The sequence below is a fragment of the Mobula birostris genome, chromosome 11 (genome assembly GCF_030028105.1).
Source record: "Mobula birostris isolate sMobBir1 chromosome 11, sMobBir1.hap1, whole genome shotgun sequence".
Classification (NCBI taxonomy): Eukaryota; Metazoa; Chordata; class Chondrichthyes; order Myliobatiformes; family Myliobatidae; genus Mobula; species Mobula birostris.
The window spans coordinates 19,900,079-19,917,662 of NC_092380.1; the positions used below are offsets into that span (position 1 = coordinate 19,900,079).

A 17,584-nucleotide genomic window follows, 5' to 3' on the forward strand; every position below is an offset into this window, starting at 1 on the left:
CCAGGTGAAATGCGAAGTCTTTGGGATAACTGCAAGTCTGTGTCTTTGCTATTGCTTTGCTCATGCTTGAGCAGTGGTGGCAGTGCCAATGCTTTTTCTTTGCCAGTGGGGGGAGGGGGAATTGTTGCTCGCTGCCACTATGCATGGGAGGGGGAAGCTGTGGGGGGAGGGGACTTTGGGGTTCTAACATTTAACTGTCATTCATTGGGGCACTCCTCTTTTCTCGTGGATGCCTGAGAAGAAAAAACATTTCAGGATGTATATTGTATACATTTCTCTGACATTAAATTGTACCTTCAAACCACCTCTTACCCTTTATCCTAGATCTTTGTCCTTTAGTTTCGTTCACCTGTGAGAGGGAGAAAAGTTGTCCATCTATTCCATACCCTTCATAACTTGTCATGTCCCATTTACAGTCCTGACGAAGGGTCCCGGCCCAAAACGTCGACTGTACCTCTTCCTATAGATGCTGTCTGGCCTACTGCGTTCACCAGCATTTTTTGTGTATGTTGTCCCATTTTAATCTCCCTGATCTGAGACCATTTTTCTAACGTTTTTTAAATGTTGTTTTAAATTTCCTTTAAATGTAGTAATTTTATCTGCTGCCACCACCTCCTCTGCAGCACAATTTAGATATCGGTATCTTGGTTAAAAAAAAAATTGTTGTCCCTTCGGTCACATTGAAAACTCCTTCCACTCACCTTAAACCTATGGCCTCTAGGTTTTGATAAGGTGAAAAAGGCAGATAGGATATTAGCATTCATTAACTGATGAAGAGAATATGACAACAGAGAGGTTATGGAGCAACTGTATAAAACATTGGTTACTCCACATATGTGTTCGGGTCTGGTCACTATACTGTAGGAAGAATGCAACATAGTGCAAACAACATTCACCAGATTGTTGTCTGGAACAGAGCATTCCAGCTATACAAACAGAATCAATAGGCTGGGTTGCTGTCTTCTCTTCTGTTCCAAAGAAAAAGGGGCACAGAGAGTATAAGGTATTAAACCAAATTCAGAGTTGTACAGTATGGTAATGGGCCCTTCAACCCAATTCATCCATGCAACCAAGATCCTGTTTTCTCCATATCCCCTTAAAGCTTTCTTATTCATGTACTTGCCTTTTAAACATTGTAACTGCACCCGCCTCTACTGGCAGTTCATTCTATATATCCACCACCCTCTGTATGACAATCTTGCCCGTCAGATCCCCTTTAAAGCTTTTCCATCACTCAAACCTATTCCCTATAGATTAAGGCACCTCCTACCCTGGGAAAAAAAACTAACCATTGGCTCACTATCCCCAATTTTTTAAACCACTACATCACCTCTGAGCCTTGTTCATTCCAGGGAAAACAATCCCAACTTGTCCAGTCTCTCCCTATAACTCTATCAATGCAACATTACTGTGAATTTTCTCTATACGGTTTGTAGCTAAATCACATCCTTCCAACTAGAACTACACACAGTACTGCAAGTGTTGCCTCATTGTTAAATTGTGTCTCACCACTGTAAGATGACATCCCAACTCTTATGCTCAAGCTTCAGCTAATGACGGCAAACATACCATACACCGTCACCACTCTGTCTACCTTTGCTTCTTTTGAGGAACTATGTACTTGTACCCCCTTACTCTCACTGTTCAGTACCCACTCTCCAGATTCAGAAAGATCTGAGGAAGAACTATTTTCACCTCACAACATTAAATAAAATATTGGTGGCACAGCTGCTGCCTCAAGGCCAGAAACCAGATTTTAATCCCAACCTAACACGCATGGAGATTGCACATTCTACTTGTGACTGTGCTGGCTTCCTCACACTTCTCAAACACATGCAGATTGGAATTGGTTTATAACAGTCACATTTACAGTGAAAAGACTGTCTTGCATATTGTACAGATCAAATCATGACACAGTGCATCGAGGTAAAATAATAACAGAATTCAGAAAGAAGTGCAACAGCTAGAGAAAATGCAGTGCAAACAAACAATAAGATACAAGAAAATAAGGTAGATTTCGAGGTCAAGCGATTGTCTAACTGTACTAGTGAACTATTCAGTCTAACAACAGTGGGTAGGTGAATTGGCCAGTGTAAATTGCCCATGATGAGTAGGAATGATACCAGACTAACAGCACGTTTACCCTCGGGTCTGAACGGCTGAGCACAAGTCTAATCCAAGTGCTCTTACTACATGGTCCATCTGAGATTTCTCCTTTCCCTTTCTGGATCCCTCTGTCTCAGGGGAGCAACTAGCCACAACATCTATTACGTTTAGACTCATTCAGCTGTCCTGTACCCTTTCACCCATTTCCTACCCGGCATGCAGGAATTCAAAACAGTCTCAGTGAAGCACTGATTCACTTGTACCTCTACAAATCTAGTGTACTTCAGTAGGTGTAGGTGTTCAGAAAGTGGTGTTCACCCCCCCCCCCACACACACTACAGAAAACAAATGTGGATAAGACGATTGGTTTGCGTAGTAACAGTGTTCAGTCCTCAGAGTAACTGAGCTTCTAGTTGCTCTCCAGTGTAATTTCCCATTTCACTCTGACCTCCTGCACTAATACAAGGTCCAAGACAAGCCCAATTCATCTTCCATCTGGGAACATTGCAGCCTTCCGGAATTAATATCAAATTTCCCAAAGGAGAGACAAAAGACTGCAGATGCTGGATTCTGGCTCAAAAAAAAAAGTCTGCTGCAGAACACAGCAGGTCAGGCAGCATCTGTGGTGGGAAATGGACAAATAATGCTTCAGGTTGAAACCAGATGAGATGCATCAAAACATCAACTGTTTATTTCCCTCCACAGATGCTGTCTGACCTGCTGACTTCCTCCAGCATTTTATCTGTTGCATCAAATTATGTCCATTTGTGATCTTGGCCTAGTTCTACTTCATGAGAATTGTCCAGTCAGCTGCTCACATCTCACAGTTCTGTTATTAGCTACACATACCACAAAGCAGAATACAACTGTCACAGTGAATTATCAAGCCTCATCCTAACAGAGAATTCTCTTTATCACAGTACAGCAATGCAATGGTTACCACAACGCTTTATAGTACCAGCCACCCAGGTTCAATTCCCACCACTGCCCGTAAGGAGCTTGTTCGTTCTTCCCAAGACAGCGTGGGTTTCCTCCAAGTGCTCTGGTCTTCTCCCACAGTCCAAAGACCATAATATACAGGAGAAGAATTTTGGCCCATCAAATCTGCTCCGCCATTTCATCATGGTTGATCTAATTTTCTCTCAGTCCAATCTCTTACTTTCTGCTCATATCCCTTCATGCCCTGACCAACAAGTATCCATCAACCTCTGCCTTAAATATACATAAAGACTTGGCCTCCACAGCTGTCTGTGGCAAAGAATTCCACAGAGTCACCATCATAGCTAAAGAAACTTCTCATCTCCATTCTCAAAGGACATCCCTCTATTCTAAGGCTGTGTCCTTTGGTCTTAGACTCTCCCACCATATGAAACATCCTCTCCACATCCACTCTTTTTAAGGCCTTCCACCATTCGATAGGTTTAAATGAGGTCACTCCTCTTTCTTCAGAATTCCAGCGAATACAGGCCCAGTCATCAGACTATCTTCATATGACAAGCCATTCAATCCTGAAATCATTTTTGTGAACCTCCTTTGAACCCTCTCTGGTTTCAGCATATTCTTTCTAAGATAAGGGGCCAAAAACTGCTCACAGTACTCTGTGAGGCCTCAACAGTGCTTTGTAAAGTCTCAACATTACACCCCTGCTTTTATATTCTAGTCTCCTTGAAATGAATGCCAGCATTACATTTGCCCTCCTCACCACAGATGCAACCATGCAAATTAACCTTCAGGGAAAGCTGCACAAGGACTTCCAAATCCCTTTGCACCCCAATTTTTTTTAATTTTCCCTCCATATAGAAAATAGTCACCCCTTTCATTTATTCTACCAAAGTGCATGACCATACACTTCCCAACACTGTATTTCATCTGAACACTCACATTGTGCTGGATGAACTCAGCAGGTCAGTCAGCATCAGTTGACTATTTCTGCTATTTCTTTGCCAATTCTCCTAATCCAAGTCCTTCTGTAGCCTCTCTACTTCCTCAAAACTACCTGCCCTTCCATCTATCTTCATATCATCTGTAAACTTTACAACAAAGCTATCAATTCCATCATCCAAATCATTGACATACAAGATAAAAAGAATTGGTCCCAACACAGACCCCTGTGGAACACCACTAGTCACCAGCAGCTAGCCAGAAAGGCTCCCTTTATTCCCACTCTTTGCCTCCTGCCAATTAGCCACTGCTTTATCCATGCTGGAATCTTTCCTGTAATTCCACAGGCTCATAGCTTGTTAAGCAGTCTCATGTGTGGCACCTTGTCAAAGACATTCTGAAAATCCAAGTACGTATCAACCGATTCTCCTTTGTCTATCCTGCTTGTTACTTCTTCAAAGAATTCCAACAGATTTATCAGGCAACATTTTCCCTTGAGGAAACCATGCCTGACTACAGCCAACTTTATCATGTGCCTCCAATGAGACCTCATTCTTAACAATCGACTCCAACATCTTCCTGACCACTGAAGTCAGACTAACTGGCCTATAGTTTCCTTTATTCTGCCTCCCTTCTTGAACAGTGAAGTGACATTTGCAATTTTACAGTCTTCTGGAACCATTCCATAACCTAGTGATTCTTGAAAGATCACTACAAACACCCCCACAATCTCTTCAGCCACCTCCTACAGAACTCTGGGATGTACATCATCTGGTCCAGGTAACTTATCTACCGTCAGAACTTTCAGTTTCCCAAGAACCTTTTCTCTAGTTATAGTAACTTCACACACTTCACGCCTCTGACATCTAGAACTTCCACCATACTGCTAGTGTCTTCCACAGTGAAGTTTTCCATTATTACCTCTCCAACATAGTTTTCCAGTGGTCCAATACACAAGTGTCTTTTACACTTTATGTATATGTATCTGAAGAAACTTTAGGTATCCTCTTTAATTTTAGTCGAAGTCTGTCCCGAGCCTTTGTGGCCCAACAGGCCAGTGCTTATGCCGGTTTCTGTGGCGTGAAATGACTGAGTACGAGACTCCCCCCCCCCCCCCGGATAGGACGTCAGTCTATCGTAAGGTTAACCCCCACCATTCGCCAGTACCCATTTTCAGCTGGGTGGACTGGAGCGGTGTGTGGTTAAGTGCCTTGCTCAAAGACACAACATGCTGCCCTGGCCAAGACTCGAACCCACGACTTTCAGATCGTGACCCCAACACCCTAACCACTTGGCCACGCGCCACACTCTTTAATATTATTAAGTGTCTTATTCTCGTGCTCCATCTTTACCTTCTTAATGATTTTTTTTAGTTGCCTTCTGTTGGTTTTTAAGTTTCCCAATCCTCTAACTTCCACCTAATTTTTGCTCCATTATGTGCCCTCATTTCCCCTTTTATGTTGGCTTTGACCTCTCTTGTTAGTCAGTTATGTCACCTTTCCTTTAGACTACTTCCTCTTTGGAATGTATATATCCTGTGCCTGCCAAATTACTTCCAGAAATTCCAACCTCTGCTGCTCTGCCATCATCCCTGCCAGTGTTCTTTTCCAATCAATTCTGGCCAACTCCTCTCTCATGCCTCTGTAATTCCCTTTACTCCACTGTAATACTGATACATCTGACTTTAGCTTCCCCTTCTCAGATTTCGGGGTGAATTCAATCATATTATGATCACTTTCCCCTGAGGGTTCTTTTACCTTAAGCTCTCTAATCAATTCTGGTTCATTACACAACACCCAGTCCACAATAGCTGGGCTCAACCATAAACTGCTTGAAAAAGCCATCTCGTAGGCACTCTAGAAATTCCCCCTCCTGTAATCCAGCACCAACCTGATTTTCCCCAATCAACATGCATATTAAAGTCCACCAAGACTATTGCAACATTGCCTTTTTGGCATGCATTTTCAATCTCCTGTTGTAATTTATAGGCCACATCCTTACTATTGTTTGGGGGTCTGTATACAGTTCCCATCAGGGTCTTTTTACCCTTGAAGTTCCTTAGCTCTATCCACAATGATTCAACATCTTGTGACCCTATATCACCTCTTTTTTTCCCCTTGATTTCATCTTTTACTAACAGAGCAATGCCGCGCCCCCTGCCTTCCTGCCTATCCTTTTGATACAATGTGTATCCTTGGACATTAAGCTCCCAGCTATAATCTTTCTGCCATGATTCAGTGATGCCAATATCATACCTGTCAATCTGCAACTGTGCTGCAAGTTCATCTACCAATACAACACCTTCAGTCCTATATTCACCCCTTTCGATGTTGTCCACTTTACATTGCAACTCCTTCAGTTGTCTCCAATTTTGTCCTATCAACAGCCTCTCCTCACTATGGGTTGCCCATTTGTAAACCAGCTACCCCATCTTCAGCACTATTATCCATCTTTCCTACAATACTTCTTGCAGCTCAGGACACTAGTTGGTCCATGCTGAACCTTTTGCTTCCTTACTTTGTCTGAGATCTTACCAACATCTGCCTCCACAAACTCCCCACTGATTGCTCTGGCACTCTGGCTCCCATTCCCCTGGAACTCCAGGTTAAACCCCACCATGCAGCAGTAACAAACCTTCCTGCAAGGATATTAGTCCCCCTCCAGTTCAGGTACAAACTGGCCCTCTGTATCCCTGGAAGAGAACCCAATGATCCAAAAATCTTATGCCCTCCCTCGTACACCAACTACTTATTTATAGGCATCCGTTAGTCTCATGAGACCATGGATTTGTGCCTTGGAAGGTTTCCAGGGTGCAGGCCTGGGCAAGGTTGTATGGAAGACCAGCAGTTGCCCATGCTGCAAGTCTCCCCTCTCCACGCCACCGATGTTGTCCAAGGGAAAGACATTTGGACCCATACAGCTTGGCACCGGTGTCATCGCAGAGCAATGTGTAGTTAAGTGCCTTGCTCAAGGACACACATGCTGCCTCAGCCAAGGCTCGAACTAGCAACCTTCAAATCACTAGACAAATGCCTTAACCACTTGGCCACGCGCCAACACAATAGCCAGATATTAAACTGTATAATCTTCCTAATTCTAGCCTCACTAGCACGTGGCATGAGTGAAATCACAACCACGGAAGTCCTGCCCTTTATCTTAGCACCTAACTCCATGAACGTCCTATCCTAACTACATGGACCACAACTCCTGGCTGTTCACCTTCCTACTTAAGAATCCTGAGGACTCGACCATCCGGGAATCTTGTTCTCGCCCACAGAACCTCCTGCTCATTCCCCTAATGAATCCCTGATCACCACAGCATGCCTTTTCTCCCCACTTCCCTCTGAATTACTGAGACATGCTTAGTGGTAGAGACCCAACCATTGTGACTTTCCTCTGTTAGGTCATCACCCCTCAACGGTATCTAAAGTGATATACTTATTGCTGAGGGGGACGACCACAAGGGTACTGTACACTAGCTCCTTAACCCCTTTCCCCTTCACAACTGTCACCTTGGGTGTAACTACCTCTCTATATGGCCTATCTATCACCTCCTCAGACTCCTGAATAATCCAGCTCTAGCTCCAACTCCTTAATGCGGTTTGCTAGAAGCTGCAGCTGGATGCACTTCTCACAGCTGTAATCGTCAGGGACTAGAGGTATCCCTGCCTTCCAACATCCTGCAAGAACAACATTTCACTGCCCTGGCTGTCATTTCTACTATCCTAGCTGAGCAGATATACAGAAGGAAAAAAAATTGAAGTTTTCTTTACTTTGCTTTCTCTAAGTGAAGCCTCTCTTAACTGAAGCCTCGAAGAGCTAACACCTTAAGATCACCACTCTGGCAGTCCAGACAACGGCCGCTGCATTTGCCTCTGCCTTCCTTTTATTTGCTCTTACTAATCAATCCCAAACACCGCTAGTCACTGGTCAAAGCACTATTACACTGTCACGACCTACCCCTGCCTTTTATTCTCAGGCAGTGGACCTGATTGAAGTATCCAACTTCCAATATCCAGATTGGCCGCTGGTCAAAGACATACTGTTTGGTAAGTTAATTGGTCATTGTAAATTGATCTGTGGTAACTTTGAATCAGAGGTTGCTGGGTGGCATGGCTGAAAGGGCCTGTTCCATGCTGTATCTCAATAAATAAATGTTACTGAAAACAAAAAATGTCTTCTTAGTTCCAGTTCTGACAAAGAACCTGAACTGTTACCTGCGTACCTCACACTACAGATGCTGCCTGAGCAGCTGAGTATTTCTAGCATATCCTGTTTTACTTCCAACACTTGCAGTTTTTACTTTGGAAACCGAATCAACTTGTTTAAGTGTCAAAAGAATTACATAAGGTAAGAGGCACTGATATGCTGAAAAGTCCAGAACAAGAGTACAAAGTCCTAAATAGCTGGGCCACTTCAAATGAAATCAGGAAATACTTAAATGAATGAGAGAACAAACACATTGGAGAAAGTTTTGAAGCCATTGTCACAAATACAACAGTTTTGAAATAAAGGCAATTCATTGACCAACCCATTACTCCATCATGGTTCCCTGATTACCAGGGTACCACTCAGCCCAACTGATTTCAATGTATCTGTAATAAGCAGAACTTACACATTCACTTCAAACGACCTGTTCTCCTTCAGAATCGCCGCCGCAAGTTGTTCTAGAGGAAGAGCTTCAGCTCCAACTAACTGCAAAGACAGAAATATTTTTAAGAGACTTGTAAATTTAACTTAAATTTAACATACATCAGCCCCATGCAAGATAAAGACTTCCAAATTGAAGACATTCCCGATTGCGCTTTCAGTAAGACTTTATAATGGCTCAGAGATATTCAACCAGGCTGCTGAAAGAAGAGGGCATTCACAGTCTGAGCTCTCCCCCAACTTAATAATGCTCGCAACTCATCCCCCCCCATCCCTGATCAACTCGCTGGGGTGTATTCAGACACTGAAGGGTGGAGAGGAACAGATGAAGAGAGGGAAGGACAAATGCATAGATAGGAAGGGGACAGATAGACTAGGAAAGGTAGAGTGAGACGAGGAGTGGGGGCAGAGAGGAATGAATGAGGGAGAGGAGGGGGAGAGGAGGGGGGGAGGAGGGGGGGAGGAGGGGGAGAGGAGGGGGGGAGGAGGGGGGAGGAGGGGGGGAGGAGGGGGGGAGGAGGGGGGGAGGAGGGGGGAGAGGAGGGGGGAGGAGGGGGGAGGAGAGGGGGGAGGAGGGGGGAGGAGAGGGGGGAGGAGGGGGGGAGGAGGGGGAGGGGAGGAGGGGGAGGGGGGGAGGGGGGAAGGGGGGAGGGGGGAAGGGGGGAGGGGGGAAGGGGGGAGGGGGAGGGGGAGGGGGAGGGGGAGGGGGGAGAGGGGGAGGGGGGGGGTGGGGGTGGGGGGAGGGAGGAGGGGGGAGGAGGGGGGGAGGAGGGGGAGGGGAGGGCGAAGGGGGTGGGGGGAAGGAGTACGGTGAGGGTGGAGGGGTCGGGAGGGCGAGGGGGAGTCGGTGAGGGATGAGGAAGGAAAGGGTGACAAGGAAGGGAAGGGTGACGGGGAAGGGTCCGCACCAGCACAGTGGCCGTGTTGAGGTCCGGGTGTTTGCTAAACGGCCTCAACGTCGCCATCTCCCACCGCCCGCGCGCGCCATCCGCTTTGAAAAAAACCTCTCCCCTCTTGCGTTGTCACGCAGCGTGCTAATCGCATGACGTCATGCCGAAACGACTTGTCATGCGCAGCCATTAGATTCAGCAGTGCTGCTGTTTAGTGTTGCAGCGACTGCTGCGGATGGGAGGACCATGGACTCCCGGAATTAATATCGTGGACTTTGTTGCTTTACAGCAGCAGTCTATTTCAGTTCATAATATTAAAAACTATAACTTACAATAAGTATATATAAACAAAAGAAATTAAATATGTAGAGAAAAGGAAGAGGATTAAATACTGAGATAGTGTTCATGGGTTCAATGTCTCTTCAGAAATCTGATGGCAGAGGGGATGAAGCTGTTCCCGAATCGCTGTGTGTCTTCAGGCTCCTGTACCTCCTTGATGGTAGCAATGAGAGGATGGTAGTCTCAGGGTGATGAGGGTCCTTAATGATGGATGCTGCCTTTTTGAGTCATCGCCTATTGAAGGTGTCCTGCAATGCTGGGGATGCTAGTACCCATGGTGGAGCTGGAAGTTTCTGCTGCTTTTTTCCAATACACTGCAGTGACCCCTCCATACCAGACAGTGATGCAACCAGTAAGAATGCTCCCATGGTACCCATGTAGAAATTTGCAAGCGTCTTTGGTGGACACACTAAATCTCCTCAAGTCCTAACGATATATAGCTACCGTTGTGCCTTCTTTGTAATTGCGTCGATATATTGGGCCTAGGATGGGACATCAAAGATATTATCAACCCAGGAGCATGAAACTATTCACATTTCCCACTGCTAATTCCTCGATGAGGGACTGGTGTGTTCCCTTGACTTCCCCTTCCTGATGTCCACAATCAATTTCTTGGTCTTAATGACACTGAATGTAAGGCTGTTGTTGTCCCCCACACAAACTAGCTGATCTTATCTCACTCCTCCTCTACGCCTCCTCATCACCATCTGAAACCCTGCCCAACAATAGTCGTGTTGTCCGCAAATTTATAGATGGCATTTGAGCTGTGCCTAGCCACAGAGTTGTGGATGTAGGGAGAGTAGGTGTTAATTTCCAATTAACACAGACTGTGGGCTCCCGGTGAGGAAATGAAGGATCCAGTTGCAGAGGGAGGTACAGAGGTCCAAGTTTTGGACCCAGTGATCCGAACTGGGAGTATGATTGTGTTGAACGCTGAGCTGTAGTCAATAAACAGCAGCCTCACGTAGGTATTGCTATTGTCCAGGTGATCCAAGGCCGCGTGGAGAGCCAGTAAATTTGCATCCATCGCAGAACGATTGTGGCAATAAGCCAATTACAGTGGATCCAATTCTTGCTTAGTCCGGAGTCCGTGCTAGCCAGGACCAAACTCTCAAAGCACTTCGTCACAGTGGATGTGAATGTCACTGGGTGACGGTCATTGAGGCAGCTCATCCTGCTCTTCTGGGGCACTGGTAAGATTGCCACCCTTTTGAAGCAGGTGGGAACCTCCGACAGCAGCAGTGAGAGATTGAAGATGTCCTTGAACACTCCCATCAGTTGGTGCAGGACTTGCACCACCAAGTTCAAGAACCGTCATCTACCCCTCAACCATCAGGGTCTTGAATGAAAGGTCATTACTACACTCACCTGTCCATTCTTGGTTCCCGCGCCAGAGATCTAACTTTAAAGATTCTTTATTTTGTCATTTCATGTTCTCATTATTTATTGGCATTTATTTATATTTGCATTTGCACAGTTTGTTGACTTCTGCACTCTTCTTGATCTTTCATTGATCCTGTTTACAGTTACCATTCTATAGATTTGCTGAGTATGCCCATAGGAAAAAAGAATCTCAGGGTTTTATGCGGTGGCACGTATGTACTCTGATAATAAAATTTACTTTGAACTTGGTTTTCAGTTCCCACCAGGTACACATCAGGGCCTTACGCCTTGCATGGATTCACCCTCTTGAATAAAGTTCTGACTTTGGCCTCCAAAACTGAGATCACAGGGTGACCAGATGCTGCAGGGATTCTCGCTAGTAGTTTTATTCTCCATTTCAAAGCAATTGTAAAAGGCGTTGAGCTTATCTGGGGGTGAAGTATCACAGCTTTGTAGGAGATAATGGCCCGCAAACCCAGCCAAAGCTGTTGTACATCCAATTCCGTCTCAATCAAAATTGCTTTTTTTTTGCCCTTAAAATAGCCTTCAGTAGATTGAACTTGGACTTCTTGTATAGTTCTGCATCACCAGTCTTGAATGCCACAGATCTAGCCCTCAGCAGACCACAAATTTCCTGGTTCATCCACAGCTTTTGGTTTGAATATGTCTGATATGTTCTCGGAACACACTCACCTACACAGATCTTGATGAAATCAGTGAGAACTGTGACAAATTCATTCAGATTTGTAGATGGATTCCTGAATATTGTCCAGACCACTGACTTAAAGCACTTCTGTAAGTGTTCCTCTGCCTCCCTTGACCATACCTTCTTGGTCCTCACCACTGATGTTACAGCCTTTAGCCTCTACCTATTACTGGGTGTAGAAGTACGGCCAGACGATCAGACTTCCAAAAGTGTGGGGTGGGATGGTATAGTACATGTACTTGATGGGGGTATAACAGTGGTCAAGTGTGTTGGCTCCTCTGGTTCCATAGGTGATATGTTGGTGGTAGTTGTTCAGAGACTTCTTCGAGCTGACCTAGTTGAAATCTCCCGTAATGATAGGGTGCACAGTTTTGTGCCTACTGTTTACATTGCTCAGTTCCTCCAGTGCCTGTCTGACTTTGGAATGTACACTGCTACCAGGATGATGGTGGAAAATCCCCTCGGCAGACAAAATGATGACATTTGACTGCTAGATGTACCAGGTTATGTGAGCAAGACTGAGACAGAATAGCCGCATTTGGTCACTACTATGAGTTAATCATAAAGCATTCTCCACCAACTCTGCCTTTAAAAATCTCAGCTTTCCTATCCTTGCAGAGAACCATGAAGCCATCGAGCTGCAGTGCTGCATCTGAAATGGATGAAGGTAGCCACGTTTCCATGAAGCAAAGTATACACCAGTCCTTAATATCTCTCTGGTTCAGCAATCTTGCTCTGAGGACTTCCATTTTATTTTCTAGAGACTGTACATTCACCAACAGGATAGTCAGGATTGGGGATCTAAAGCCACTGCATTTCAATTGTATTTACAGACCGGCACGCCATCCCCATTTATGTTTTCTTAACGGTGAACACCACTCGCAGCCCGAGTCTGCCATTCAAGGTTCATTGATTTTGAGTATCCATAGAATTTCTTAAACATCTTAAAACAGAGTTGCTTATTGCAGTACCCATGGCCGTGACAATGGATTTCAGCTACAGTAATCCCAAATGGGAATACTTGATGATTCCCATTGGAGATGCACACAGTTTCCCCTTAATGTCAACATGGTGTTGCAGACCCGGACCGCTGGATTCTACCTGCAAAGATGTTGCTTATTCTGCTCACTGCTTCCAAAAGTTTCACGGTCCTTCTTGCATTTAATCTCCTCCCTCTTTATCTTTTTAGTCTTTCATTCCAATGCCCAAACTGTTCTCTTTGTCTTCTAAACCACGAACTTTTGAATAATATTGGTGAAGTGTGGGCAAAATTGGTGACAACGAGATGCATCGGAGTTGGACATATGTTACATTCCCCTTAGGCAGACCCCTGGAATCAATGGCGTCTTGCTTCCTGATGAAGGGTCTCAGCCTGAAACATTTATTCATTTCTATAGAAGCTGCCTGACCTGCTCTAGTTTTGTGTGTGTGTTACCCTGGATTTCCAGCATCTGCAAAATCTCTTGTGTTTATGATGTGTTTCCTCTGTGAGATGTGGGATTGAGGTTGTGGGAGCTGCAGGTAGGGCAGACGGTGGCTGGTTGCTTTATGAGCTGAAGCCCTCCTTCTCTTTGCTCCCAGCTCATGGCCTCAAGGCTTTCAAGGCCATCCCACCCAAAGAGGTCGAGATCCAGTGACGATTTTCTTCACAGAAACTTATTTTAGGTCATCCTTGAATCGCTTTCTTAGTCTGCCTGGTAACCTCCCAAAACAGAGGTAGAAGAGAGTGCTTATTTCAAGGGACTGGTATCAGATTAGTACCTTCCCAACACACTCTTTCCAATTCAGATTTCCAAAATTTGTAATTATTGGGTTTCCAGTTACTTCATTGGTGCAATATCATTATCATAATTATGTCCTGTGTCATATGATGTGAGCGATCATGGTCTTTGACCATGATTGTTCTTGGCAAATTTTTCTACAGAAATGGTTTGCCATTGCCTTCTTCTGGGCAGTGTCCTTACAAGATGGGTGACCCCAGCCATTATCAATAATCTTCAGAGATGGTCTGCTGGCATCAGCGGTCACACAACCCAGGACTTGTATTATGCACCAGCAGCTCGTAAGACCATCTACCACCTCCTCGCATGGCTTCTCGTGACCCTGATCGGAGGGCTAAGCAGGTGCTACATCTTGCCTAAGGGTGACCTGAAGGGTCCGTTGGTGGAGACCTATCTTCACCCTACCATCCAAGTACATTACACTTAGTAATTTTAGCATGCCTGGTTAACGCTATGATTATTACTTCCTGTCTAATTTTTCCCAATCCCCTGGCCACATTGCTAGTTTAAGAACTTGTAAAAAAAAATTTCTGCCCAAAAGAACCTTCCAGATACACGGCGGTGAAAGGCGATTGCTGCATCATCAGTTACTTCTTGTGTTCCATATGTCGTTTCAAAGAAAAGCAAAGATCTACAGACGCTGTAAATCTGAAATAGAAACAGAAAAAAGGTGGAAATACTCAGCACGTCAGGCAGCACCTGTGGGGAGAGGGATGTTATCATCATCATCATGTGCCGTGTCGTATGACATAGGTGATCATGGTCACATAACCATGATTGTTCTTGGCAAATTTTGCTACAGAACTGGGTTGCCATTGCCTTCTTCTGGACAGTGTCTTTACAAGATGGGTGACCTCAGCCAAGATCAATACTCTTCAGAGATTGTCTGCCTGGCGTCAGTGGTCGCATAACCAGGACTTGCGATATGCACTGGCTGCTCATACGGCCATCCACCACCTGCTCCCATGGCTTCATGTGACCCTGATCCGGGGGGATAAGCAGGTGTTACACCTTGCCCAGGGTGACCTGCAGGCACTTTACACCTCCTTTGGTATCTCCACCCTGCCACCCAGGGAGGGATATAACTATGATGTATTAAGCTGATTCCACTACTCTCTGCAGCTTCTTGCACAATTGAATTGTCACACCAAACCATGATGCAACCAATCACAATTGGTGAGACAAGATTTCACATGATTATCTCCACTCCAAGCTGACTATCTCCACTCTTTGTGTGCCTTTTCAAGTGTAAATAAATCCATTAATTTCCTTACCACTGATTGAAGACTCACTGGTCTGTCAATACCTGGCTTGTTCCCACTGCCCTTCGTAAATAATGGGACAACATTAACTATTCTCCAGTCTTCTGGTCCCTTGAGACCAGAGAAGATGCACAAATCTCTTTCACTGCCCCAGCTATCTCCTCTGTTCCTTCCCATAGCAACATAGGATGCATTTCATCAGGTCCTAAGTATCTGTCCACTTTTATGTACTTCAAGTACGGGAACCCCAACTCTTCACAAAGCACATCACTGACTCAGACAAGGGGAACATGCTAAATACAGTATATTCAAGTTTAGATGACAATATGGGCTGTGTGGATATACAGTGGGTCTTAAGGGAGATATGGACAGGTTATGTGTAAGGGCAAGGACATGGCAGATAGAATATGATGTGGAAAAACAAGAGGTCATCCATCTTAGTAGAGTTTCTTTTATAAAGTGGAGTATTTACTGGAGTTTCTACAGAAAAGATATAAATAAGGTTGAAAGGATACAGAGAAAATTCACAACAATGTTGCTGGGTCTGGAGGACCTAAGTTATAAGGAAAGATTGAATAGGTTAGGACTCCATTCCTTGGAATGCAGAAAATTGAGAGGAGGTTTGATAGAGGTATACAAAATGATGAGCATATAGATAGGGTAAATGCAAGCAGGCTTTTTCCACTGAGATTAGGTGGGGCTACAACCTGAGGTCATGGGCTGAAGTGAAAAGTGAAAAGTTTTAAGGGGAACATGAGGAGAATCCTATTCACTGAGAGTCGTAAGAGTGTGGACTGAGCTGCCAGCAGAAGTGGTGCGTGCGAGCTCGACTTCAATGTTTTAGAGGAGTTTGGATAACTACATGGATGGTAGGCATATGGAGGCCTATGGTCCTGGTGCAGGTTGATGGGAGTAGGCAGTTTAAATGGTTTCAGCATGGACTAGATGGGCCGAAGGGCGCATTGCTCTGCTGTACTTTTCTGTGACTCTATGACTTTTTTTTTTAAAAGGAGCGAGATTAGAAAGTGTTGATGTTCACAGAGACACGGGTGTCCTTGCCCGCAAATCATTTGGAAGTTAGCATCCAGGTACAGCAAGCAGTCAGGAAGGAAAATGGGGTGTTAGTGTTTATTGCAAGAGAAGTCAGTACAAGTGTAGAGACAGTTGTCTGTAAGGCGCTGACAAGGCCAGATCCGTATGCTGAAAGGTGAACCCTTGATCTCCCAATCTACCTTGTGGTGGCCCTTTTGCATCGTATTTTCCTACCTGTGTTGCAGTTACACAATCTGCTGCATTCTGTTTTTACTGTCTTAGTTTATTAATGTATAGAATCTGACTGGATGGGATGCAAACAAAAGCTTTTCACTGTATTTCGGTACATTAACAATAATAAACATCTCCCAGTTCCAGTTCCAACTGCAGGGAAGTGATACTGAGGTAGATCAATCAGGGAATGTCAGGTGGCGGAAGAGCAGTGAGGGAAGAATAACCTACTTCCATTGTTTTCTCTCCACTCATCCACCCAGACATCCCTTTTTGGGGCTTTGGCATCGAGTTCTGGGGCATAATGCTGTGGGCGTTCTGCAGTATTAGACAAACATGATCACTGGAAGTGGTGGAGACCCCCCCCCCCCCATCACCTGGGTGCATAGCTGATGTGACGGTATATCATTGCAGTGAGCTTGACGCTAGGCTGCTTACGAATTTTAAATTTCTAGGCCGCAACCAATCTCCGCCGAATGCAATCAGCTGCTGACTGTATGTAAATAAGAGGCCTTGCCAGGAATGATGTGAAGTTTGGCAGAAGATAGAATTGTTCAGCTTTATCAATGTTTCTGTGTACTGTGCCTCAGGGAGTTCATAGGTCGCTGTCTAATGTGATGCTTCATCTCTCTCTCTCTCTCTTTCCTCAGTACCACATGGAACAGCTCAGCAGGCTGGTTACCATGGCAACAGATGGATTTAAAAAAAATCGTCCTGCCAAAAAAAGAAGGCGCAGATTGGCTGACAAGTATTCAGGGAGGGATTTCTCAGGCTGGAGGGCTGCCAGATTGGCGGTGTGTTGGGAAAGGACAGAGAGAGACAGAGATATAGTGAAGGAATATAGAGAACCCGGCACGGGCTTTGGAAAGAGAGGGAGGGAGAGAGAGAGATAGAGAGAGCGAGCGCGAGAGCAAGGGGGTTGGGGGGAGAAAGAGAAAGCCAGAGAGAAGTTGCTAGCAGGTCGCAGAGCAGAAAGAACAGACTCCTTCAGCTGATCACTGTCAGGCTCCAGCTGATCCAGAGCGCAACTGAAAAATGGGACCTTGAAGAGGACACAGGAAGTGGCCATTCTTGTGCAACCTCCCTCCCTCTAACCCCGTGGGCTCCACAAAGAGTAAGTCCGGTTACTTGTAGTGCATGTATTCTGTGCCGTCCTGACACGATTGCTCGCTCCTGGCAGGCAGTTCAGCTGCCGGAGCCCGAACCCCATGGAAGCGCTGTCCAGCCCCATACTGGGTGAGCGACGACAAGGCCAAGCATAGAGCAACCCAGCTGATCACTGGGAACCTGACCTGCACACACTTAACATAGGGAAGAGTCCAA

General features: G+C 45.3%; 1 protein-coding gene across 2 annotated transcripts in view; it reads right to left on the reverse strand.

Moving 5' to 3' along the window:
• pane1 (proliferation associated nuclear element) overlaps positions 1-9,678 on the reverse strand; it is a 29,536-nt gene extending 19,858 nt beyond the window's left edge. The window contains exons 1-2 of one of the 2 annotated variants that reach the window (XM_072273028.1): positions 9,546-9,678; positions 8,603-8,682 (exon numbers count right to left, since the gene is read on the reverse strand). In XM_072273028.1, the coding sequence (XP_072129129.1) occupies positions 8,603-8,682; positions 9,546-9,602 (137 nt within the window). In that variant the 5' untranslated portion in view covers positions 9,603-9,678. The remainder of the gene's footprint in view (positions 1-8,602; positions 8,683-9,545) is intronic. The other variant, XM_072273027.1, reaches the window with a different exon arrangement.
• Positions 9,679-17,584: the final 7,906 nt, after the last annotated feature.